The 27,595-nt window shown below is 44.2% G+C and overlaps 1 protein-coding gene across 2 annotated transcripts in view; it reads left to right on the top strand.

The window, feature by feature from the left end:
* LOC307117738 (pleckstrin homology domain-containing family G member 1) overlaps positions 1–21,257 on the top strand; it is a 66,222-nt gene extending 44,965 nt beyond the window's left edge. For both annotated transcript variants that reach the window (XM_079802775.1, XM_079802774.1), the window contains exons 6-18: positions 8,657–8,807; positions 8,926–9,057; positions 9,668–9,850; positions 12,011–12,106; positions 12,997–13,083; positions 13,646–13,679; positions 13,766–13,852; positions 13,955–13,993; positions 14,110–14,132; positions 14,229–14,399; positions 15,347–15,466; positions 16,449–18,321; positions 18,452–21,257. In XM_079802775.1, the coding sequence (XP_079658901.1) occupies positions 8,657–8,807; positions 8,926–9,057; positions 9,668–9,850; positions 12,011–12,106; positions 12,997–13,083; positions 13,646–13,679; positions 13,766–13,852; positions 13,955–13,993; positions 14,110–14,132; positions 14,229–14,399; positions 15,347–15,466; positions 16,449–18,321; positions 18,452–19,431 (3,976 nt within the window). In that variant the 3' untranslated portion in view covers positions 19,432–21,257. The remainder of the gene's footprint in view (positions 1–8,656; positions 8,808–8,925; positions 9,058–9,667; positions 9,851–12,010; positions 12,107–12,996; positions 13,084–13,645; positions 13,680–13,765; positions 13,853–13,954; positions 13,994–14,109; positions 14,133–14,228; positions 14,400–15,346; positions 15,467–16,448; positions 18,322–18,451) is intronic.
* Positions 21,258–27,595: the final 6,338 nt, after the last annotated feature.

Raw genomic sequence — 27,595 nt, 5'->3', positions numbered from 1 at the left:
CACACACACTGGTGCAGCACGTGCTGTCACGAGTCCTACTTCTGATGTTAAGAGAAATTAAAAGTGACATGACTCAGTAGTAGTTTCATCAGATGCTGCAAGGTGTGTGTGTGTGTGTGTGTGTGTGTGTGTGTGTGTGTGTATGAATTAATTCTTGTCTGGGCCATGGAGACCCTCTCTCCACACCCTCACACAGCTGTTGACCCTAACCAAGGTCATATGGCACACTCTCTCTCACACACACACACACATACAGTAACACTCCTGAAAGCAATAGCTGTATCTCAGTGATACTTGGGTCATATTTCCCATTGGGACAATGTGAAGTCTGTGTGCAGGACGCTGGAATGCGCACACACACACACACATCTATCTGTCCCAGTGCTTCGTGAGGCGTGGCAGCAGATCCAATAAACTGTAAAATCTGTGTTTTAACAGAAGGGCCCGACCTTACTCTCTCAACCGTGTATACATGTGTTTTTGTTGTGTGTGTGTGTGTCTGTGTGTGTGTGTCTGTGTGTGTGTGTGTGTGTGTGTGTCTGTGTGTTTGTTTATGCATGCAGTAATATACTGTACATTGGCCACAAAAACGTTTTGGACACTTGGACAACCAAGAAAAATATACTTCTGTGATCAGTTACTCACGTCATGTTGTTCCAAACATGTATCATGTTTTTCTTTCTTTCCATGGAACAAAAAGAAAAAGAAAAACATTCAATGAAAATCAGGTGGGTCCAAAACAACATAGGACCGCAGTGACTTTCATTGTATTGGGGAAAATAAACAGTCCGCACAGTTAAAGTCATAAAGTTATACAGGTTTCCAACAACATGAGGGTGAGTAAATGGTGACAGAATTTTCATTATTGGGTAAACTTTAAACCACATTTAAAAATGTCTGAATGTAATTGCATTAGATAGCTTTAAACCATGTGTAAGAGAGCGTATACAAACATTTCAAGCAAAACATTTTGCAAAAAGAAGTTTGTTGGGTTTTAAATAATAAAGTGATATAGACCAAGTTGGAGTTGACGCCACGGTAACGTCATTTGCAGCTGCGTGCACATTGTGATGGCAGAAAAACAGTGATGACAAGGAAAATGGGCAAAATAAAAAAATGTTTTGTGCCATTGGCTATCAGAACCGGAATGCAAAACGTCCTCATATTTATAAAATATCGTCGTTGAAGACACTCTGTGAAGCTAAACACAGACATTTACAGACATTTTGCAAGCCACAAACTGGACTGATAAAACCTGCGATGATTAGTCTACTATTTAAGCACAGATTTGATGTAAACAATAGATCTACATAATATTCACAAATGCAGTTCATAGGGGCATAATAGCTTTACAGTTACAGCATGAAATAATATTTAAACCTATAACGTTTTCTATAGGTAACAATTAAACACAACATTTTTAGGCCTATTCTGACTTTTTTCTTGCAATTGCGAGGTGATATCACAATTCTGAGGGGGAAAAGACAGAATATTGAGTTAATAACTTCTGATGTTCCTTCTTATAATTGTTGAGTATACACTCAGAATTGCGAGAAAATTGTGAGATATAAACTCGAAATTACCTTTTTTTGTTGTATAACGTGGCTTCCATAGAGTGCTACTGCAGAACTGACCTTTCCCTTTCGTTCAGTCACTACGACGTACGTTAGTGACTAACGAATGGGGGTTTCGCTTAGAAGCCAATCATCTTCATCGTATTCAACAGCGCCCAATGGCAGTGCCAATGCCATGGGCATGCGGAATTTGCATGCGTAACTCCGCCCCACCTCGTGGGTATATAAGGAAGTACGCTGCGAACATCGCATTATGTTTCTGCTTTGGAGCCAAGAGGATCTCTTCACTCCTACAAGCCTGAATTCTGAAGTCTTCTCTTCAGTCTTCGAGAGACCAGCGGTTCTCCAGGGTGTTGGTGTTACGGCGCGTTCCAGCGATCTCATGCTGCCTGCCTGCTGATCTGTGCAGTGATCTGCAACAGCTGTGTGTGTGTTTCCCTGGGCGCTTCGGCACTCTGCAGAGCTTTCCTCTCACAAAAAGAGCTTGCGCGTGGCACGTCTTTTTCAAGACGGTTCGCCCGTGCACTTCCGGGTGCGATCGATCTCCGTTGCTGTCTATGGGCACATTCACTGCTCGATGTGTTTGGGCTTCAGCACGTTCGGGCAGTGTTTGTGGATGCGTCATGTTCCCACTGCGGGAACGTGACCATCGCGATGTTGCGGTCGAGACTCAGTGATCTCCGTGAGGAGAGAGAGTCCCCTCTGCCACACCCCAATCTACCGTCTCCGAGTGAGGCGGTACTTTGGCTGGTGGCCAGGGTGACCTGAGTGCGGTGCCGTGGTATTAAGAACCCCGACGATCATTCCTCGGGCCACGCCCCCTCTTGCACATTGCTTAAACCCGCGAGTGTTGGACTGAAACAGCGGCCCGTCTCTGACGCCTCGTTCGTTTCGTTCACGCTCCAGATAGCAGTGAGATGTCGATCGCCGCATCCCAAGGTGGGCTGGAGTCCTTTGGGGATGACGATTAGGAGTTGTGCTCCGCCTCCGGGTGTGTCAGCGCTGCCTGATCCGACCTAAGGTTGACAGCCATGTTATCTCGGGCAGCCGCGAGTCTCGCGCTGGTGTGGAACTCCGCCCAGTCGCGAGTGCTCGTGGTTGCGCGATTGGTTTTTGGGGACGGCACCCGACAGCTGTTGGGCCCCGCCCCCAATGCCTTTCGCTCCCGAGGTGCATGAGGAGATCACGCGGTCCTGGAAGTCCCCGTGCTTCCCGCGATCGTTTGGTGGCCTCCTCCACCTTCTCTGCCCTTGATGGGGCCGCGGCCTAGGGTACACTGGGGCCCCCTCACCCCCACTGTTGAACTCTCTGTTGCGCACTACGGTGTCCACAGAGGGCTTGACGTGGCGTGGTGTGGCTGTCCTAAGCACCCTCCCAAAGCCTGTGGGCTCGTCTACTTCGGTGGCGTGGTCCTGCAGAGCTACGGGCAGGCCGCCGCCCCGTTGCACATGCACAAGGGTGGAGCCGACCCAGGGCTCTTCATTGAGCTGCGTGCCGCGACTGATCCCGCCCCCGGGCGGTGAAGGTGGCCACACGCTCCCTGGGTCGGGAGATGTCCACAGCTGTGGTCCGGGAGAACACCTGGCCTTACCTGGTGATTTGGAGGACGTTGAGTGGGCCCGCCCCCTCAACTCACCCATATCCCAGGCTGGCCTCTTCGGCGGCGCGGCTGGGAACTGCGCCCAACAGTTCTCGGCCGCCCCAGAGCAGACTGAGGCTGTAACACGTACTGCCCCGGCGGCCAGCTGCTGCACCAGCCGCCGGCTCAGTCGCCTCAGTCCGCTCGCCGCCGAGGGCGCCCTCCCTCCTCCCGCCCGGCCCCAGCAGCAGCCTTCACCCGGGCCGCGCCGTGGAGGTGGTTGAGGATGACGCCCAGTCCGCTCCCCAGCCTGGTTAAACGCCACGCTGGAAGTGGACAACTCAGAGATGGGTTCCAGTTCTTCCCAGGGGATGGTAGCAGGGCCTCTCCTTCCCCCGGTGGAGGGCCGGGGGAAAATCCTTCCGCTGCTGGCCCCCGGGCTAGCAGCGCTTGGGAAGAACTCATGTTCCTGTCTCTGAGAACCCAGAGACCGGTGATGACAGTGCGCGCCACCCACGGGTCCCGCCACTCGCATCCCTCTCTGTCGCCAGCCTCCTGGCAGAGCAGACCCCAGTGGAACGCGCGTCCTTCCCTGGTCTCCTCTGTCAGGACGCAGCCGTTAACCGCACCCCCACACCGGGACGCCCAACAGCCTCCCTTGTCCGGGTCGGTAACGCTGCATCGCTGCCCCACTCCGGGTACACCTGTAGTCCGATTGACTCCGCTGGTGCAGTTCCTGGGAGCCTGGCTTCAGATTCCAGGGCTGTCCCGCTGGGTCGCGAAGACAGTCAGGTGCGGCTACGCGATTCAGTTCGCGCAGGTTCCTCCCCGCTTCCGGGGAGTCCGTTCCACTATGATCGGGGCTAATGCCCCCGTCATGCGAGCGGAGGTTGCCACCCTACTGGCGAAGGGTGCGATCGAACCTGTCCCTCCAGCCGAGGTGAATTCCGGGTGTTACAGCCCGTACTTCATTGTACCCAAAAAGACCGGTGGGCTTGACCGATCCTGGACCTGCGCGTCTTGAACCGTTACCTCCACCGGTTTCCGTTCAAGATGTTGACAGCGAAACGCCTTTTCGAAAGCGTTCGTCCAGTCGATTGGTTGCAGCGATCGACCTGAAGGACGCCTACTTCCATGTCTCCATTCTACCTCGACACAGACCGTTCCTACGGTTTGCTTTCGAGGGGCGGGCATATCAGTACGCAGTTCTACCATTCGGGCTATCTCTGTCCCCTCGCGTCTTTACGAAGATTGCCGAGGCAGCCCTTGCGCCCCTTCGGCAGCACGGGGTTCGCATCCTGAAATACCTCGACGACTGGCTCATACTGGGTCACTCTCGAGAGCAGGTTTGCGGACACAGAGATTTGGTGCTCCATCACCTAGCCCGTCTGGGCCTTCGGGTCAACTGGGAGAAGAGCAAACTTTGCCCCGCGCAGAGGATCTCTTTTCTCGGTATGGATCGACTCGGTCGCCATGTGCGCGCTGCTTTCGAGCGAGCGCGCGCAGTCTCTGCTGACTTCCCTTCGACAAGTCGAGGGCAAGAGTGCGGTTCCACTGAATGGTTTCAGAGGCTCCTGGGGCATATGGCATCTGCAGCCGCGGTAACGCCGCTCAGATTGCTTCATATGAGACCGCTTCAGCACTGGCTACGCGATCGAGTCCCGAGATGGGCATGGCGGTCTGGCACGCTCCGGGTTCAAGTGACTCGGGCCTGCTTACAGACTCTCTCCCCGTGGTCGAACCTCAGTTTTCTACGGACCGGAGTGTCCTTAGAACGAGTTTCCTGGCATCTTGTTGTATCAACAGATGCGTCATCCATGGGCTGGGGTGCCATGTGCAATGGACAAGCAGCCGCGGGCTCCTGGATAGGACCCCAGCGCCTTCTGCATGTCAATTGCCTCGAGTTGCTGGCAGTACGGTTCGCCCTGCACCGCTTCCGAGCGTTGCTGAAGGGTCAACATGTACTAGTCAGGACAGACGACACGGCCGGGCGGTCTACGCTCCCGCCGTATGTCTCAACTCGCCCGCCGTCTCGTTTTTTGGAGTCAGAAGCATCTGAGGTCCCTTCATGCTGTCCACATCCCGGGAGTCCTGAACCGTGCAGCCTACGAGCTCACGGCTTCAGCCACTTCCTGGAGAATGGTGACTCCATCCCCAGACGGTCCAGCTGATATGGGAACGGTTCGGCGACGCACAGGTAGTCCTGTTGCCTCCCAGGACTCTTCCCATTGCTCCCTGTATTATTCCCTGACCTATGGTCGGCACGGATGCACTGGCGCACAGCTGGTTGTCGGGGCTACGCAGTTTTGCGTTTCCCCCAGTGAGCCTTCTCGCACAGGTACTGTGCAAGTTCAGGGAGGACAAGGAGCAGGTCATGTTGGTCGCCCCATTGGCACGGCCGGACCTGGTTCTCAGAACTGCTACTCCTTGCGACAGCCCCTCCCTGGCCTATTCCTCTGAGACTCCTCACTCAGAGACGGGGCACCTTTTGGCACCCGCGTCCAGCGTTCTGGAAGCTCCACGTGTGGCTTCTGGACGGGACGCGGCTGGTTTGAGTAGCCTCCACCTGCGGTGGTCGCTACCATCACTTCCGCTAGGGCAGAGTCTACTTGACACCTCTATGCGTTGAAGTGGGACCTCTTCGTCACATGGTGCTCTTCCCGCCAGGAAGACCCCTGGAAATGCCCGATCGGGTCTGTGCTTCGTTTCTCCAGGAGGGGGTGGGACGAAGGCTGTCTCCTTCCACCCTTAAGTGTACGTGGCCGCAATATCTGCCTACCACGATCTCCTGGGAGACAATAAGGTAAGTAGCAGCACGACCTGATCATCAGGTTCCTGAGGGGGGCGAGGAGACTGAATCTTCCTCGCTCTCCTCTCGTTCCCTCTTGGGACCTCTCAGTAGTCTTAAGTGCTCTGTAGAGGCCTCCCTTGAGCCTTTGCGGTCGGCCGAGATTAAGCTCTTGTCTATGAAGACGGCTCTGCTGACCGCATTGGCCTCGCTTAGAGGGTCGGGGACCTGCAAGCATTTTCGGTTGACGAAGCGTGCCTTGAGTTCGGGCCGGCTAACTCTCACGTGATCCTGAGACCCCGGCCCGGATATGTGCCCAAGGTTCCCACCACTCCGTTCCAGAGATCAGGTGGTGAACCTGCAAGCGCTGCCTTTGGAGGAGGCAGACCCAGCCTTGGCATTGCTCTGTCCAGTACGCGCTCTCCGCGCCTACGTAGACATGACGCAGTGTTTCAGGACCTCAGACCAGCTCTTTGTCTGTTATGGTGGAGAGCGGAAGGGAAGTGCTCTCTCAAAGCAGAGGTTGTCTCACTGGATAGTGGACACCATTGTTTTGGCATACCAGCAGCAAGGCCGACCATGTCCCCTTGGTGTGAGGGCACACTCCACCCGGAGTGTGGCCTCCTCTTGGGCTCTAACGCATGGCGCCTCGCTAACAGACATCTGCAGAGCTGCAGGCTGGGCGACACCCAACACATTCGCCAGATTCTACAATCTCCGAGTGGAGCCAGTGTCCGACTTCTTACTCGCCCCTACGGGTGGCCGGTAATGGGCCAGGCTCAGGTGTCTTCGCTTGCTCGCCATTCCACTCCCATGACTGGATACGTGCGATATTTTCCTCAGGTGAGCTCCCCGAGAGCCCTGAACTCCTCCAGCACTGTCGACGCCGACATCAGTTCAGTCTGCCCTTTCGAGCCCAGACCCTCATGTCCGGCCAGGTGCTCCGTGTGCATGGTTCCCCTCCGGCGACCCCCACACGAGTATTCCCACCATAAGCCTCCTCAGTGAGCAGGTGTCTTTCCCTTGGCAAGTCCCTGCCACCCCTAGGGTTAAAAATCCACCTTCGGCTGGTACCCTAGAGATCTTCCATATGCAACCCTCAGCGGGTCATATGTGTATTCTCTAAGTCCTCCCTACGGTAGGCATCTTGGCATTCCCTCACTGGGATATGCTTCCCAGTGTACCTTGGTAATCCTGTGATAAGTGGGAGTCCTAGGGCCTTAAGTGGCGGGATCTCACACTTACGCAGGGCACTGGATGACAGCTGAGTGGCGCTGTTTTACAGGTTCCCCCATTCGTTAGTCACTAACGTACGTCGTAGTGACTGAACGAAAGGGAACGTCCGGTTACGTATGTAACCCTCGTTCCCTGAGGAGGGAACGGAGACGTACGTTTCCTTAGCCACGTCAGCTGTGCTGCCTGGAACGCGAGGAGTTCAGTCTTGGCTCCTGCAGCAGTAACATAATGCGATGTTCGCAGCGTACTTCCTTATATACCCACGAGGTGGGGCGGAGTTACGCATGCAAATTCCGCATGCCCATGGCATTGGCACTGCCATTGGGCGCTGTTGAATACGATGAAGATGATTGGCTTCTAAGCGAAACCCCCATTCGTTAGTCACTAACGTACGTCTCCGTTCCCTCCTCAGGGAACGAGGGTTACATACGTAACCGGACGTTTCTGCCAGCAGGTTGGCTCCGCCCACAAAACACGTCATCGATGTTTGCAAACACCCAAATTTGTCTATACTGTTCAAGGGAATTGTCACATCATAGTTAGTGTCATAAACTACACATATGGTTACTTTGCTAGGACACTTGTCATCAATACTTCTTACATCAACAAAAAAAATTCACCAAAACACCATTTGATTAAAAGTTATTTTGTATCTAATGTCAGTATGTTGGTTAGGTATGTTTTGAAGCATGGCAGCTCGGGGGTATTCCAGAAAGCAAGGTTAACTTAGCGTCTCATATACCCTTGAACTCTCGGTTGATTAACCCAAACCTTGCTTACTCGAGGTATGCTGGTTCCAAAAACGAGTCCCGGAGTAAGTTCAGACTCAATGTTATAATGTTAAATCAAGTTCAGAGTATGTTCCTGGATAACACACAAGACCTTCTCAACAGTGTGAATACATATATTTGAATTGAACTAACATTTTATTTTTTATTCTAATTCTTTAGAATTAATATATAATATTGTATATTATACAACTGAAACAAATTAGGTTATATTAATAACTATATGAATTATATTACACACATCTGAATACCTCTTAAGCAAACTAACCCTGGATCATGAGCGGCTCTGGAGCAGGTTATGTTCAGAGAGTGAGTTGCTATGGCTACAAACATTCCCTGAAAGTTAACCCCGTTTTTGGAACCGAAAGTTGAGGTTATCCACTTACTTACTCGTAAACATATCCAGGTATGTCACATAACCTGCTTTCTGGAATACCCCCCTGGTTTGAGCTGGTTTAAGATGGTCAAGTGCTGGTCCTAAGAAACTAGCTCCAGCTCAGGGCCAGCTTAACCCAGACATTTTAAATGCACTTAAGTGTATTTTGGCCATAGCATTATGTAATTTTTGGTTGTCAGAGATGTATATAATCATGTGTGTGACCGGATTATATTGTGCATATCTGCTGAAGTCTGTGAGTAGATATAAAAAAGGAAACATTTTAATTGACAATGTGTTTGTGTGCATCTGCAGGTCCGTTGCTGTCTTAACAGAGTGCATGCGGAACAAAACGGTGGCAAAGTTTCTGCGAGAGCGCCAGGAAAGTCTTAAACACTCCCTTCCTCTCGGCTCCTACCTGCTTAAACCTGTCCAGAGGATCCTAAAGTACCATCTACTACTGCATGTAAGTACACACACGCACAGAAGGACCTTCTTTTACACACACAGACCTTAGCACACCTGTACATAAAGACGCACACATAGAGATGGTCACGGCACTGATCTGTACTGGTGTCTTGCAGGAGATCGCCACTCATCTGGAGAAGGATTCGGAGATGTATGATGTGATCCAGGAGGCAATCGATACCATGCAAAGGGTGGCCTGGCACATCAATGACATGAAGAGAAAACACGAGCATGCAGTGAGGCTGCAGGTTTGTGTACCCTACACACACTGGGCTGTAAGCCTAAGTAGATCTTAGAAACCTTTGGTGCCATTAGTTTCTATTATCTATTTTGGCCTGTGATGCATTTGGGAAACTCAGTCCTAGAAACAAACAGGGGATTATACAACTGGGGTGTCCTACTTTACCTCTGGAGGACAATCTTCCTGAGGGGTTAACCTTCATTACACACACCTAAGCTAATCGGGGTCTTCAGGATTACTAAACTTCCAGGCGGATGTGTTGGAGCATGTTGGACCTAAACTCTGTGGGAAAGTGGCCCTCCTGAGCACCCCTAGTCTACTATGTCAGCACCACACAAGGCCACTAGCTAGTAGTCCAGCTAATCGACTTTAAGACTCTGTCCTTGAATAGAAAATTGTCTGTAAATGACCAGCCTGGATCAGTTAAAACCTACTCACCTTAAGTTGCTTATAGCTGCAGGGTGCACAGTTTTTTATGGGTGTGTGGTAACCGATAATAGAACATTATGTTTGAGACTCATCAGACATAAACGTCATTCCCAACTTGCCTGTCGGCTAAAGTCATGTACGTGGAAAGTAACACTCCTCCTCTTCTGCTCTTCCTTTCTCTCTCTCAGGAGATTCAGAGTTTGCTGACAAACTGGAAGGGACCTGATCTGATTGGCTATGGCGAGCTGGTTCTCGAGGGAACATTCCGTATCCAGAGAGCGAAAAATGAGAGGACCCTTTTCCTGTTCGACAAACTTTTGCTGATCACCAAGAAACGCGAGGAGACTTACACCTACAAGGCCCACATCCTGGTGAGAGCCCATACACCTACTAGTTTCACCTGTTGGTCAACCAGGTCAAGGTGGTCGAGCAGTTTTTCGGTTCATGATGGCTGTCTTTTTGCTGGTAGTTAGACTTTGTCAAGGTGCTCTACCAGGGGTGCTTCTCAATATCCCTTCTCGTTTCCTCGCTCCTCCGTCCTCCATCCTATGACCCGGAAACCGACTGAGCTCAGCCATCTTGTAGGACATCTCAACTCTCTAATTGCACCGCGAGGATGGAGGAGTGAGGAGGCTTCCTGAGGAGTCATGAGCAAGGATACACAGGTGTATCTTTTGCGGAAGTGTTTTATCAACTAATCGTGACGCACATATTAATTCTCCTCCCCCTTCACATCATGCCACAGTGTACAAGACACAAATGTATGTCAGATTACAACAACTGTAGGACAGTTGCAGAATTATATCAAAGCACAAGAAAATTAAAGGAAATTAAACAAACTGTAATACTATACAACAAATAAAATGCAGTTAATAACTGGGAATAATTAATTGTTAATAATAACTGGTAATATAAAAAAATGTGTGGACAAATGTGGTATTTTGTGGAGGTTGAAACTATTACAATATAAATAATTATCTCTGATGTCCAAGAATCAAGCAAGCTAAATCCAGCGGTAGAGTCATTATTAATTGACGACGCTTTGAAGTGACACATAAGGGAAGCGAGGATATATAATTTCACTTGATTCATTTCCTCCATCCTCGAGTCTTTTCTTTGTGTCCTTCCCTCGCATCCTGAAGGGGTGGAGCTAAGATGCAAGGAAAGGAAGCTAGGAAAGGAAACAAGGATGACCAAATAAGAATTGAGAAAGCACCCCAGGTCAGCCTTGACCTCCTGCCGAAAGCTGTAAATATGAACATAAGATTGAATGTAACATAAAACAAATTATTCTAAAAATCCTTATTAATGGCAGAAATATTTACATTTATGGATCTCCTTGTTGTCGCTGTAGACGATGTATCCAGGCAAATTTCTCATACGCCTTCGGTTGAAGTGGGGTCCCGAAAAACCTTCATTTAAAGGGCTATCCCCCCCCCCCCCCCCCCCCACCCACCCACCCCTACCCCTCCAACCAAAAGAGAATTGAGACACCCCTACCCCTTCACGTGATCGTACAAAACAGAGGGGTAGGGGAAAGCAGAGGGTTAAGAGGTAGAAATGGGATTGGGCCTAACTCTCACAAGTATATTGCGAATGATGATGTACAAGTTGATCTTTGCATGCTCCTGGTCATAATGCATTTCTCATTGTTGCTTGTCTCCGAAATATGACCTTCAGAGAGCATCTTGCATTCTTTGCATCTCTTGTAGTGTATCCTTGGCAAACACAAGTGACATTCTGTGCATGTAAAATTTGGTGGAAAATCCAAGGCACAAATAAGTCATTATGTAGCCACTACAGTAAACAGCTCCGGATAGCTCTCGCAATGATGAAGCATACCATGGTGTGGACCCAAATAGTACAGTGTGAAAATAGACCTGCAGGGGCAAGGGTAAGGGCAGGGGGGGTGTAAGCAAATTCTGATTGGACTGTGCAACTGATCCAGTTGTGAAAACAGTTCACTTTTCTACCATTTTTGACCAACTGAACTTTCCAATCTTGTCACTAGGGTAGTACCCTCAAAGTGGCACCTTTGTATCTATAATCAAAGAATAGACTAGTCATCTAGAACATGAACATGTCAAAGAAATGAAACCAAACACCTTGAAATCACTGTTGACTTTGCAACATGATGGAATATCATTCATCTCGCAAGTTATTTTGGCAAAAACGACATGTAACCAAATTCAAGGTTATTTTGTCTAGAAGTGGGTTACTCATAGCCGGACTATATCGGGTCTATAGTTAACCGAGACAGTGAAATTACGGGTATTCCTTGCTGGTTACATATTACTACCTTACTAGGAATATATTACTACTCCAAAGTATTAATAAACACGCTTTGGAGTTGAATAAGGTACAAAGGTGTCACTTTGAGGGTACTACCCCAGTGAGAAGCCGATGTACACAATGTTTTACATTTGCTTTTTTCTGACAGTGTGAAAGTGGTGTAAGTTGTCATGGTTCTATACATTTTTGGGGACTATAATCTCTATTCTATGTTTATTCCCATCTCTACAAATTTACAGTGCTGTAACCTAATGTTGGTAGAAGTCATTCCGAAAGAACCTCTAAGCTTCAGCGTGTTTCACTACAAGAACCCCAAACTTCAACACACTGTGCAGGTAATCTTTCAAACTTTCTCACACACACACACACACACACACACACACACACACACACACACACACACACACACACACACACACACACACACACACACACACACACACACACACACACACACACACACACACACACACACACACACACACACACACACACACCATGTAACTGAAGATCAGCAGGTTATGTCAAACACACAGAGGAATGTTCAGTGTGAGGCCAGGCTTCTGACAAATAGCCAATCGCCTCAAACTTTAGCCAAGTAAAACCACACCCATCTACCTACAGGCTTGAGCATGTATGAATATACGCACACATAAGTGTGTGTGTCAGTGACGGTATGAGTCTCGCCTAAAGCCAGTGCTGTTACATCTGACCTGTATGTTGGACTTGAGCCGAGAAGTCATAAATATGATGCAGTGTGTGCCACAGAATCAACAGAACGGCCGTAAATCACCTCGTCTCCTAATAATTGGATGGTTCACTGTTATCTCAGCAGATAGTACATGTCCAGTCATATGTTCGGAGGTTATGAAATAGAACATCCATCCATCCACCTATGACCCCGTGTCATTATAACATTGAGAAAACAATTTTGTTTTCCAACCGTATTGCTGTAATGAAAAATCAGAGAGTTTACTTTCTTTTGAAATGAACTGTGTGAAGTGCGTCACTGCTGAGTAGCGGTTCCAGTCGATCACATCTGTGTGTTAGTTACTGATTGTTCTGACGTTCACCCAGTTGATGAAAGTGTTTGTTTTGATTTTAAGGATTGGTGTTGATGTTCTTTAATTGCAGGATTACTCGGTCACAGTTGTTTTGTAGAGGTGTGTCAGTAAATTATCTTAAATTTGCAGATTGTGCTGATATATCTCTAATCCTCTTTCAGGCAAAGTCTCAACAGGACAAGAGAATGTGGGTCCTGCATCTAAAACGACTGATCCTTGAAAACCACCCCGCCAAAATACCGGCCAAGGTAAGAACGTGCACATAGACACATTTCCCTAACTATACTTCTGTACAATGTGCTCAGTGATTAGGCAGCTGTGGCCAAATCTGGCTATTCACACTCAACTATGTCATGATAAAGTAGTTCACATCTTAAAGAGAATGAAAGAACTTTGAAGGTGAAGCAGAAGTCTCTGTACTTACAGAAGTGAGGGCATAGCGCCATCCAGAGGACATTTAGTTCAGAAAATTCTCTTTTCAAAGAGAAAAGATGCAAATTTCTGTTTACTCTTATTAAGGTATGCTTAAAGGTATACTGTAAACCCATGATTCGACTAACTTTAAGGTCCTGAACTTTTTTTCTATGCACATTTAATTTACCTTTAGTTGTGTCTAAATCGTATATAAAAGAACATTTTGCATTAAGAACATGACATTTTTTAGGAACATTCAGATGTTTTGCATTGTGACATTTTATTTTTTTTCACCCAAATTGTAACACTTTTTTAATTTTAATAGTTTCAATTATAAAATGAATACTTTATAATTAAGTATTTGAGGAAGTCCGTTTTCTTTCTGTCTGTCCACAGGCTAAGCAGGCCATTCTGGATATGGATACCGCAAGTAAGTATTGAAACTGAAAGCCATACGCCACTATATTGGTACTTTATGTGTGTTTGCAATGACTACATTTCATACACTTTATTCAGACCACCCAAGTTTAAACTACAACTCTGATGACAAGAGAGTGAACACTAAAGAGGGTCCCTCGCCCCGGAGAGTACGCAGGAAGACTGGTGAGACCCACAGCACAAACAAACAAACATAATTTTTCATTGATCATCATTTTACTCATTCTTTTTGTCTGTCTTGCTGTACATGTCTTCCTGTCTCATCAGAGCCCTTATCTAAGTTATTGAAAAACTCCAAACATATAAGTAAGTGGCATTTGTTTGAAAAATAATAATTAAGAAAAAATATTGTGCAAATAATGTTAATTATTTAGACATTGTTTTGATATGTTTTTTTCTTTCTCTCTTCCTTGCTGCTGTAGTATCCAGTCCAGATATACAAAAGGTAAAGAACACCACACATAACATGCAAGCATTGATCCATACAAATCTAATGAGAAATCTTAAACAAGTAATAAAAAAATGTATTTGCTCCTCACAGCGCTCTAGCTTTGGAGTCACTCTGCTGTCGCCTGTGGCCAATTTGGGTTCTATTGGCCGATCCCGTAGCCTTGTCAGCGAATCACAGGAATCACTGGACCCTGGTGACCACAGTGATGTAGACGAAGAGCCACATCCACAGGATGCTGATGATGAGGATGATACTGGTTTGGTTAGTCTGAATTGACATTTGATGCTTTTATTTTCACTCGATTAATAATTAGTTAGAGGTCAGTTAAAATAGGACAAACAAGGAGATGCTAGTAGGCTAAAGGCCCCGATATAATTCAAGCGAAATCGAAAAACGAACTGATGTGACATAATTTAGAACAAAATCAGGCCGAAAAGAAGTTTGTTTTGGGAGTTCGAATCAGCTTGCCAAAGCTTTTCTGGTTCATTTGGCCTGTTCAGTCGGTCGAGGTTAGACCGTGAAAACATGAACACACTGGAGAGTTGCTTTATAGTAGTAAATTAAGTTGGACTTCTGATGAAATGAGACACAGACACTGTTTTTCATGTTTAATACGTTAAAGCTGCTTGATTTTAAGCTATCTTTTGTATAAGGGATATATAAATAAATGTGACGTGGCTTTACTACAGTGCCGTAGAGCTTGTTCAAATTGATATGATCAGATGCTTTTCTTATGCTTTAAAATGCTTGCTGTTTCCTCAGTTTTGTTGTGTGTTTATTTTGTTATTGAGAGGAAAGCGCACAGCACATATTTACATATTCATCTAAACTTCGCTCTCAGCAGTGTGGGCGGCGTCGGATGTTCAATAACAGTATATCGCTAGTCACGTATTTTGAACTTGGTTTTACCCCTAAACGAACAACGAAAACGAACTTTGCCGTGAGTATATCGGGGCCTTAAGGGTGTAGGATCTGATCTGCTGACATAATGATGAGAAACTGCGGCCTCTGACATTAGGTTTTCAGTCTTTCTCATCACCATTGTCCATTGTGCAAGGCACTTGACAGATTAAGCTAACAAACTAGTTGTGACTAGTCCTAGCCTAGCATTGTGCCTGCAATCTTTGCAAGGACATGCACATCACTTATTTTCACATTTAAAAATTATTATGAAAATGAAATCTAAGAGACAACTTTTGCACAACCAGAGCTCTGGGGGCAAGTTGAGAGTGCCAGGGAAGGGTAGCCGGAAAAGACTAAACCAGCAAGTGTCGGTGGACAGCATTGACCAGTGGAGAAACCACGACCTTACTCATGCAGACCTCCAGGTAAGGACATGGTGACACATGATGTGGCTGGGACATAGTTCACACCACTTATTATTTTGTTTTTCAATGTACATTTATGAAATGCACTTTCTGTGGAGCTGCTTTGAGGCAATGTGTATTGTGAAAAAGCGCTATACAAATAAATACATTTGAATTTGAATTATTTTGAGATTTAGCAACATGCCTCAAAGAATGAAGCTGGCTTGCATTTATACTTAGAAAAGCAAACAGATCATTACACAAAGTATAGAAGGCTCCCATGCTTTGAAAACTTGATCAATCTCACTAATCAATAATTCAACAAATTGTTGTTATCAATATTTGTGACCTGTCCTGGCAAAATGAATCACAATGAGCACATTTTCAAAAACGATATTGTTTTTGTTACTTTCACATTCAGATTTGCAGATTTGCGTGAATATGTCAATACTTGCTCAAAAAGATATTTTGAAAAACTGTACATGTGTATATTGCGCTGTCTGAGGCATCTTTGTGCAAACGCTTCGGATCTGTCAGTGCGAGTAAGATGGTTTTGTTGACATCAGCATGAGTTTCACATTTCATTGGTTCAGACTCATGCCATCGAGAATTTGGTATGAATATTCACAAAGTTGGAATACTGTGCTTTAAAACAATACCAAACTTGTGCTGAGAGGAAGCCGCAGTCGTCCAGAAGCGAGCAGAGAAATCAGCTTTTTTAATTGACAAGGGAAAGGTACTCCTCTCAGAAAATGTACAAATAAAGATACTTTTAGATGTTTAATTGCTGTGTGGAGCATTGGGGTCGCTATACGAGGGCTTAATTAACACATTTTTTGTGAAAACCTCAAATTAAAAAAAAATGTCACTTGTTTTGCCTGTAGCTCGAAATTAGCCTGTGCGCATTACCACTCATTTTGCCAGCACGGGTCACATTTTATTTTAGTTCCGGCAGCACTAATCTTATGTATGGTAAACTGTTTATTATTCATTTTTCATTCAGACTGCTAAAGAGTCCCTGCAAAATAAGGTTATCACCCCCCCTATCCTACGGGTGACCGCACCTCCTGAATCAGATGGAAATGAATACAACACACGCAACATGCTGGCAACTGGACAGGAACCTTCTTTCCGCAACATATGGACAGATCATCGAGTACGGAGAGCTATGTTTCCCACTCGTCAAAAGAGTTTTCAAATTGATGATGATGAAGACATCTATCAGATGTTCCTGCCAACGGAGAATGAGACTAGCAGTCATGATGCCGAGAGTGACCATGAGACCGCTGACCATTCAGAAAGACCCTGTAGCTGGCATGTTGAACAGACTAAAGCATCATGCCTAGACCTTCCTACAAGCAGGAGCAGAGTACTTCGTAGGGCCAGCAGTGTTGGAGAAAACCAAAGTGAGCAACTAAGTCCTACCAATCGAGCCCTACAAGAGGAAGAGACTAACAACCAGACTGAGTCTTCAAGCAATGAAATCTCAGGGTCATCATCTGCCGAGCAGTTAACGATAGATGATATTGAGAATGTTTATGACAACATTAGTTATGAGGAGCTTCAGGCCATGGGACTTATCCGCAAAGATCAAGTTAACCATGGCCTCCCTGAGGTAGCAGAGGTCAAATCTAGGATAGCTCCTCAAGTTATCATAACTCCAACTGAAACTGAGAGTTCATGTGAGAGCAATAGGTCTTCTGGTCAAGACGGGGAGCCATTTGAGGCATGTGAGCTGCAAATCGTTGAGGATGAGGAGAATATCTACGACACCATTGTCTTTCGGGAGCCCCCAGTCCTTGCAGCTGAGATGGATGATGGAAAGCCAGACAATTTGCAGACATCCGAGGTAGATCTCATGGCTAGCCAGATTTTAAGAGGGTTTGTATCTGAGGAAAAAATCTGTCCTACAAATATGGCAGAGGCAGATCAGCCCCATAATTCCTCTGCTGCAATTTCAGACACTGAAACATCTCAGCTTTCCACAGATGATCATACATTGGAAAAAGTGGATGAGATCTGGACGGATTTGGAAAACTACATCCGGAACAATGAAAAGAAACCGGACAGACTTCCAGCTGCATTTCCTGTAAGCAGAACAGACAACGCACGTAAAACACAGGACTCTCCCAAAAAAACACATGATTCCTCAAACAAAGCACAAGATTCTCCAAGAAAAACACACAACTCTCCAAGTAAAATGAACATGTTGCAACAGAGAAGTAATGATCCCCAATGCAAAGCACAAGAATCTCCAAATAAGAAAGCTAATTCTGCACAAAAGTCAAGTGATTCTTCATGTAAATTACACTTAAAAACAATCCCTGTTGTTTGTGCTGCACCCGGATCACCCAACCCACCAGCCTCTAATCCCCCTCCAGGTTTCCAGATCCCTATCTTTAAAACTCCAGACCTCCTCCCAGAAACTACATTAGATGAGAATGATGGAGCGTTGTCTTCTCCTGCAGCCCCTTCCCTTCCTCTGCCCCCTATCCCTGAGCCTCAACCTGGCACAGTGAAGAGTATTCGCAATAAACTCGCAAGATTAAGCAGCGGAAGCTTCCGGGTGGACGATGAGGACATCTCTTCACCGAAGGACTCAGAGCTTCATACCCTGTTTACTAGCTTGGACTCTGGATGCTCTAGTCTGCTGATGGCTGGGGAATCTGGGGACCAGGTTCTTGAGCTTGGGGATAGGGGCAAAAACAGAGTGTTCCTCATGGCTAGACAGTACAGTCAGAAGATCAAAAAGGCCAACCAGTTGCTGAAGATGAAGAGCATGGACCATGAACCCAGTTGTGCTAAGCTAAGGCTAAGCAAACAGAAGGACCTGGCATCTATACTGGAGGAGAAGAAACAAGGTGGCACTGCAATAGGTAAGACATACTTTATGGATAATGTTATTCTTTCGTTGTTCTACAATGTGTTACTCATAGATGCAAAGATTGAACAATGTGGTATATTGGTTTATGAATGCCTCTGTCTTGCTTCCTTTCTTCTGCTTAGGTGCAAGAATAGCAGAGTACTCTCATTTGTATGACCATGTGGTTTTTAAGGGTTCCCCGACCACTCCTCCAGTGCTGAAGTCATCTATCAGTATTGCCGGCCCTCATCCACTCTACCCCAGCTCCAGCTCCTTATCTGAGAGCTCTACACAAGAGTCTGACTGGTTGAACTGCACCTATAGTAATGGGGAACTTGCTGATTTTGTGCCTTGGTCAGCAGAAACAGCAGTGTGCACTTCAACCCCACAGAGAAAACTGACCACTGCAAGTTCAACCCCTGCTTTGAAGAACCTTCCGCCTACTCCTTGTCCTCCACCCAATCAACGTTGGAGTGCCTGTGTGACACCAAGTAAAGATGACTCTGATCACATTTACTCTTCTATTGGACCACGAAACACCAAGGTGTCATCCTATAATCGCTGCCAGTCCTCATCTTCATTGATAGACCAGGCTGGAAAAGAAAATGGCAGGGGTCTATGTAATCAGGTGTGGGAAGTGAACGGAAAAGAATCAAGGACACAAATGCATCGACAGCACAGCCTCCCAGAATGCCAAGTCCAGGGATCCTCAGACCTCTCATTGCCGAGTGATATGACACTGCGGGACTCAGAGCAAATACTTGTGCTGAACAGACAGGTGCCACTGAATGCGCAAAGTGCCACTGAGAATTATCTGGCCAACTTTAAAGACACTGGAGATGATGATGACGATTATGTAGAGATCCGTTCAGAAGATGAGGGTGAAGAACAGAAGCAAGAAATAGCAAAGCCACACAGTCTGTCGGAAACCGCAGTGAAGTACTGCACCCCGCCTCAAGACACCCTCGTAAAAGGACAGCAGGTTTCCACTAACCCTGATATGGCTGTGCAGGAATACTTGTGGAATGATCCGGATTGCAGCGAGCAAGACGTAAATCAGCCCACTATTGTCCAGTCACTGAGGGAAAAGTTCCAGTGTCTCAGCTCAAGCAGTTTTGCATAGGAAGCAGCAATGATGGACACAATGTCATATGCTCAGCACATATAAGGAGGAAATGAAACAATAAACGTAAACGTCCACATGGAACATGTTACACAACTTAAAGACACAACACTAAGCACATGATATACAACATTTTAACGGTAATTCATTGTACTTTAGAGATCTCAGTGCACTCAACAACACCACACAATTAGTAAAATATGGATTCAAGCATTACTTTGCTCATCTCTACACTTGAACACAGATCCAAACAGAAACACTGTACACAACATCTTTTAAATTATATCTTTCTTTTCCTTAATGTTAAGACCCAAGAATTGTGTCACATGATTTCATCATCATGATCTGACCTGTACCATGACCTAAGTTTTACAAAGTTTAAAAGGGAACTGTAATTCAGAAAAGAAAGAAAATGAAAGAAGAACACTGGCTACATGGGCTTGAATCATAGACACAACTTAAACTTATTTCTCTCTTAAAATGTTACAATATTCTCAAACTACTGGTTATAATATTCTAGTACATGTAAATAAATGTTGTCATACAAGCTTTAAGATAAGCCACATAAGGCGCACATGCCTGGTGATGTTAATTAAATTATCTGCCATAATTTCTGTGTAAACATGTTGAAAGTTCCTTAAGCCAATAATTCAATATTTTCCTTGTAATTGTGTAAACGTTAGTAAATTTGGTTGTGTAGGTGGCTGCATCTACAGGAAACTATGCTAACATCAGCCAATGACCATTCAGTGTGTAATTTGTAATATTAGCATGCCACATTTTCTCCAGTCCAAGAATACATAGAATCCATATATATATATTTTAATATGCTGTACATTAGATATAGATATAGATTTATCAGATTGGAAAGGCATAAGTATATTTAAAAGGTGATCAAGTTTTGTTAAAATGCTAGTTACAAACAAATTAGCATAGTATCAGTAACTATGGAGTAAAATTACAATACTGTTTTTAGATTAAATATAAATTAGCATCATGCCAGGATCAACACTAGAAGATGTAATCGGCAAAAAACACAGGACAATATAATTTATAGTGTGCTAATTTTAGATTAATCTGTTCAGGGGACCATGTTGGAGAATGAGGAGTTTGAGGTGTCAGAAAAGTACTGTAATTTGATGTAAATTTGAGTTCAATACTATGTGTTGTTTGATAATTTAATTGTGTTTAGTGTTTAAAATATTCAGCATTGGAAGTCCCCACCCTGTCTCCGCATTCAAACTACACACTGTCTGTCATCCCAAAGATTTAGATATTTTTATTAGTGATTTTCACAGCACATTTCAGTTTATTTTTCTTATTTATTTATTCCCCTCCACTCCGTGGTCAACTGGTTGTTCAGCTGGTTTTGGAAAACGGTTTATAATGTGTAGCTCTGTTGTTGTATATGCATTGTTCAAAGATGTTACATTACAAAATGTTACAAAACAAAATGTTACATTGAAATAAGAAAGCTGAAACCAGGAGTAAATGATTTTAATAAAAGTACTAGTGTAAATAAATTGAATTTAAATATGGATGGAAGCTTTGAATGAAGTATGTTTCTATAGTTTTTCTTTCTTTTTATTTAGTTGTACATTTTGTTTCCTGTTTCACTGGTGGGGACTGTTATCCATTGGAGTTGTTACTTTTGCACTTTTCCTCCTTTTAAACATTCTGTTTGTAAAGATGTACATATTTATGAATGTTGCCATTTACCTATTTTCATGATCTTAATTTAATTTTTGGACATTTGTTTTGTTTTTATAACTGCCTTGTAGTAACTGGTTGAAGATGTATTGTAGGCAACAAATAAACCTTGAATTAAAACAAAACTGCTTTTGCCTTCAGTTTTGCTGAGGTTAAATGTTTGTTGACATTTTCATCAGTCACCTTTTTAAAGCCTGGATCCCATGAATCAAGGACAAAGCCTTTTTCTCTTTAAATGTTTTATGAACTTTTTAATAGTTCTAATGACACGTAATTAAATATTATTTTAATGAGCGATAGATATCAGTGTCTTACATAAATTAGGTGTTAACTCTAAAATATTATTGTTTTTAAAAGGGTAGTTCAACCCAAAAATGTGATCATTTACTCACCCTAATGGCATTCATTCCAAATTAATTTCTTTCTGTGTAACTGTTCTTTCTTTCTTTTTTTGTCTATACAATATTCAATGGTAGCCTAACCAAAATGGTTTGGTTTCCAACATTCTTTAAAATATCTTATGTTGTGTTTCACAGAAGAGTGATGGTTTTGTGATGACAGAATTAATTAGCAGTAAATTCACTTTAATGCATCCTAGCTCAAAATCAGTGCTTTACTATCAATTCCATTTCTGTGTGACAAAAGTGCAATATTACATTTTTTTACTGCATTTGCAGCAAATTCAATAATATCCATCATTATTTGTCCCTGTCCTGGTTTTATTTATTTACTCGAATTTAAGGCCCTAACCCCAGCAAAAACATTCATGGGGGAATTCATGGGCCGGATGGGTTTGTCCTGGGCCGAATTTTAGCCCCAGTCCAGTCCTGGAGAGAACCATACAAGAAACCCTACAGATGGGCTGAAAACAGCATCAGAAAGCAGTAAGCAGTCAAAAAATACAAGCGCTGTTAGATGACATTCTAGATGTGGGGTTTTCAAACCTGTCCTGGAGGACTCCCAGCACTGCATATTTTAGCTGTGTCCCAAAGTGAAGGGCGCGCACTTCGAAGGCCGCATTTGAAGTGCGATTGCGTCATAGCGGCACTACGAAGGGTGTCCCAATGTGAAAGTTGTATCTCTGAAGGCCACATTTGAAGTGCGATTGCGTCACAGCGGCGCAACGAAGGGTGTCCCAATGTGAAAGCTGCACCTCTGAAGGCCACATTTGAAGTGCGATTGCGTCACAGCGGTGCGACGAAGGCTGCCGCAATTCTAAAGCGACTTCAAAATGCGCCCTCCATTTCTCGGGCAGGGGAAGGGTACAGCAGATGGAACCTTCCCACAACTTCGCAGCCCACCCTATCCCAGAATTCAAAGCACACTGGTGACTACAGGATTTGACTGGTCCACATTCCCGCGGCGCTCGATCAGATATCTGGCGCGGGATTAAATTTAAGCCGGATCGGGATGGTAATGCACAACAGAGACCTGGTAAGGCCTGTGCCAGCGGGACATCATCTTCACCTGGGATGAGTGCATATTTCCACTGTCCGCAGGTTTGCGGGGCTGAATCAGTCCACGGATGTCATGTCAAAAAGTACAATGCATCTGAGATGATGTGGATTGAATAAAAATAAGTACTTAAATAAAGACTTGGACGCAGGGGCGTCAGTTTGTGTTGAAAAGTGGTGGGGACAAAAGATCAGATGAAAAAAACATTACAGCTGGATGGGAAAAATATTGAATAACGGCGCATCAAAATGGGCATAGTGTAAGAGTGGACTCCTGTAGATGGTTCAATCTACAGGGTTGCCATTAGACTAAAAAACGTTATCAGAAAGATGGAAGAAAACTGTACATTTCTTGTCTATTTCCACCCACTGCAACTCATACCAATGACGGAGATAAGCGCAGTTACAATAGCAAAATATGTGGGAGAGCGTTGCTATAATATGACTATATTGTATTGCAATAGGGAGCACTTCAAAGTCAATACTAAATCAAAACTAGTTAGCACAGTATTTGGAATAAAAAGGATTTAATGACAAAATCTGGTTATGGTTACACTTAAAATAGTTTCAAAATGGATGAATGAGATGATAAACTTATACCATTAATCGTACACAGCATGAATACAATGTTACCTGAGAGATAGAGAGAGAGAGGGGGGGGGGGGAGAGAGAAGAAGAGAGCAAAGACAAGAAGCCCAGATGACTTCAAGAGCCAGAGGAAAAGAGAGAGCCACAGTTCCAATCCTTTTATCTATTCCTTGACCATGTGACTGAAACCAAATGTATTCTTTTAAACTGACCAATCAGACCAAACTCACACATAACATTCAAACTGACCAAACTTCCCCCACTGTCACACATAAAGGTGTGGCACCTCATGTGGCCTACAGGCCTGCCTTTTGTCTTCCAGGTCCTTGTGATAAGCAAATGTGTTGACAACAGTAAAGCAAATTTCTTTGTTGGATTTCAAATATCAAATATATTTGATTATTTTCAATCCTTTTAGTAGCTTAGGCCAGTCAACAAAATACTTAGCATAAAACCCTCAACAGTGTCGACTGCACATGTAAAAGTCCCTGCAACACCAGCTCAACCGAACGTTAAGTCAATGATTACATTGAAATTCATTACATATGTAAAAGAAAACACATCATAAGCATACAACGTAATGTCACAAACCCGATTCAACAGTGTGGCTGCTTGTCATGTTCACAGAGAGAGAATGTATAACTTGGACAAGAAGAAACTGTGTCAAGAATTTGTTCAAGTTACTGATCGGCGCATGCATGTTTTTGGGTCATTTTAGAGTCATTTTAGAATCAGTAATAGTTTATTTTGTTTAAGTTACTTTTTTTGGACAATGTACATTGTTTCTTTCTGTATCTAAACTGCATTGCATGTTTTATTTTGTGCAAATAAACCTTCAACATTTCTTGGTTCGCTTGATTTTTCAGAACATTTTAACCAAATGCTTTCAAAAAGTGGTGGGGACAAAATCAGCCATTTCAAAAAGTGGTGGGGACATGTCCCCAGCGTCCCCAGTGTAAATGACACCTATGCTTGGACGTAATTATATAAATGTTTAAAATATATTGTAACAGTTACATTTCACATAATAAATAAACAACAGTTGCAACTTAACGATTAAATATTTAACCATAGGCTACAGATTTACGTGCTTATGGTCCGGTCTCCCATCGTCGCAGGCTTTGAAGCATGTCAAAATCCAATAAAACTCATAAAAAGCAACAACAACAACAAACTTTTCTGCTCCATTTCTCTTTTTAAAATCTCCTCGCGAACATCCGCTGTCAGTTGACACACACCTGGCCCATTCAACGACGCTCGGTTCAGTGTTGCCAAGTCTGGAATTGGGCTGCGAGTACTGTTGATGTGGGTTGTTTGTAGTCTATAGTCCACAGGTTTAAGTTGTCTTTACTTTAGCAATATTTCTACCGGGCGCCCCCCTCTTTTTTCGCATATTTTGGGCCATTTTGGCCGTGATTCCGCTACTTTTGATTGGCAATTGGAGGGGTTTTGTTGTGCAGACCTGGCAACCCTGTCCCTCGGTTCCCCCTTCGTGCACTTCGAAGGCGTGGCCTGGCCTGACCTTCAAAGTGCACGGCCTTCGAAGTGCGCACCCTTCACTTTGGGACACAGCTATAGTATGTCTCCCTCATCTAACACACCTGATTCAAACTGCAAGACCTGAAGGGTGTGTCAAATATGGGAGACATACAAAATGCGCAGGGCTGGGGGTTCTCCAGGACAGGTTTGAAAACCCCTGTTCTAGATAACACTGAAGGTATGTTTAAAGGAACGCGCCAACTTTTTGGGACTTACTCACCGTATCCAAGTCCATACATACCATTCTCATCTCCGTGCGTGCCATAACTCTGTCTGACGCACCCCCTGCTAGCCTAGCTTAGCACAAAGACTGGAGGTAAATGGCTCCAGCTAGCCTACTGCTCAATACGTGACAAAATAACGCCAACATTTTCCTATTTACATGTTGTGATGTGTATACAATGTGTACTAAGGCCAACGGAAAATGAAAAATTGCAATTTTCTAGACCGATATGGCTAGGAACTATTCTCTCATTCCTGCGTAATGATCAAGCCTGTAGTGCTCCAGTCAGAAATTGAAGCTTCCGCGCCTCGATCGCCCACCCGGTGGCCGGTCCCAGTATAGCTCCTAAACCCCGCCTCTCCATGTATTTGAACGGGCGCGAGACACACTAAACTATTTAATTACACTTCAAATAATTGTTTCCTAAAGATGGTTTCTGTCATTTTAGGCAGTTTTTATTCAAATAATTTCATTTCAAGTGTTCGTTTTTTAAATAAGTTTAGTTTTAGTGAGTTATTTGATGCTATAAAAACGGGGGGTGTGACGTCATGATTGACAGCTGAGATTGACGGCTTCTCTGAGTGAAGTCGTCACTGAGGCACTAACGGACTTTTTTCTGGATTTTTGGGAGGAGATTGCAGCTTTAGCTTTAATTTCTACACTTCCATAACTGTTTATTTCACACCAACATAATGAATTGTTCTGCATCTGTGAGAGTGTGGGCGGGCTTTTGATAATCGCGCCTCTACTTCCTGTTCTCTACTGCGCAACTCCGGTCTCGAGATCGCTACTGCGCAGACTCGGTCCCAAGATGTCAGCGCCGTGAGTGGGCCTATGAAAGCTTCAACTATGGTCAGCGGAAGTCAATGAAGTCGCGTAGTCCATATTTTTTTACGGTCTATGGTAATGATCAAGGAACTGCAGCGGCACAATGATATTACGCTGCGCCTGAAAATAGTCCCCAGCACGCTCTCTGTGACAGCAGGTTGTCACATTGGTTATGTTGACGGAAGTTAGCCTATTTTCAGACGCTGTGTAATATCATTGCGCCGCAATGGATGTAGCCGTTTACCTCCAGTCTTTGTGCTAAGCTAGGCTAACGGTGGGTGCGTCAGACAGAGTTATGGCACGGAGATGAGAATGGTGTGTATGGACTTCTCTAACTCTGGGGGATACGGTGAATAAGCTAAAGTCCCAAAAAGTCGGCGTGTTCCTTTAACATGACAACAATATACTAAAAACAGAAACGTTTTTCCTATGTTTTTTTTTACATACAGACGACAACATTGTCAAAATGATCCCCGTTCACACAGATGCGTGAAACGTCTAAAAACACTGTTGTCGTGTAAATGAACGACCAAAATGAATAAAAAGTTTTCAGTTTTTAGTTGTGTAAATGGTCCCTTATGTTCACACTAAAGAATAATTTATATTTAAATAACAGCACTTTGGTTTAATTTAGACATACAAGAAAAGTTGATACTTTAAGCTTAGGATTAATTATGGTAAATAAACACTATACTTTGCATGACTGAAAACTTTTAGGATTGTGAGCAAAAGTTAGCTTATATAACCAGCCATAAGGGCAAAACAACAGACAAATCTGAAAATTTGCAGTTGTGCACAGTGCACTTATTCTAAACCATGCTCATGTAATCTGCATAGCAATTTACTGTAAACAGTTGCTACCATTTCCCAGTTCACTCACCAGCAATGTCTGATTCACAAACAAATAAGTCTTTTGATGAGTTAAATCGGCTGAATCAGTCTGAGGGACTGTGCAAATATACCACATTGCACTTGACCACGTGTCTACATGATGTTTTTCCTTGTATTTGGCCCAAGTGTTCGAGTAGGGGTGCTTTTGATTACCTGTCTGAAGACGTATGATTGGATAAAACTGTGTTTGTGTGTGTTCTAATCACTTTCCAGACAAGCGTGACTGACACACTGCAAACAGAAAAGGAAAGGAATCTGTGTTCTTGAGAACTTTGCAGTACATTTGTGGCAGATAGACACAAGGGCCGCTATAGTATTAAGTATAGTGCAAATACCACTTGTTTTCATTTTAAAAATATATTTCTTGTTAGTTTATTAGTACAAAACAATTATGATCAAATTGTCGTCTTGCATTCATGTACATTAAGATGCAAGATATCATTAGCATTAGAGCAGTTTGCCATGTGATGTACATAGATGTTTTAATTAGACATTAGTATAAAGGAATAATAGTAGTTAATAGTCTCTTACAGGGTTTCCACGGGTAAAGTCTTAATTTGACCTTAAACAATTTAAGGACTTAAAAAAAATTTTTTATTTAATATCATGGAATTAAAATAGGGCCCTATGATTTCTGCCATACAGAAAATGTGGACGGAATTGCAGAATCCATTTACAAAAATAAATAAAAAATGTACTGTATTGTTATGGAATTTGTCAAATTTTTATGAATAAATCATAAGTAGGTCAGTACACTTAAAGGGATAGTTCACCCACAAATTAAAAGTCTGTCATTTACTCACCATAATGTCGTTCCAAACCCGTAAGGCTTTCGTTCATCATATAAAGCCATCAAGTCTCTTCAGAAAATTTGGAATAAACCGCTTGATTCGTATGGATTAGTTTTACGATCTCTTTATGAACTTTTTGA

The sequence above is a fragment of the Gobio gobio genome (assembly GCF_949357685.1).
Source record: "Gobio gobio genome assembly, chromosome: 21".
Taxonomy (NCBI): domain Eukaryota; kingdom Metazoa; phylum Chordata; class Actinopteri; order Cypriniformes; family Gobionidae; genus Gobio; species Gobio gobio.
Note: the sequence above shows the minus strand (reverse complement) of the source record. Positions and strands in the feature narration are given on the sequence as shown.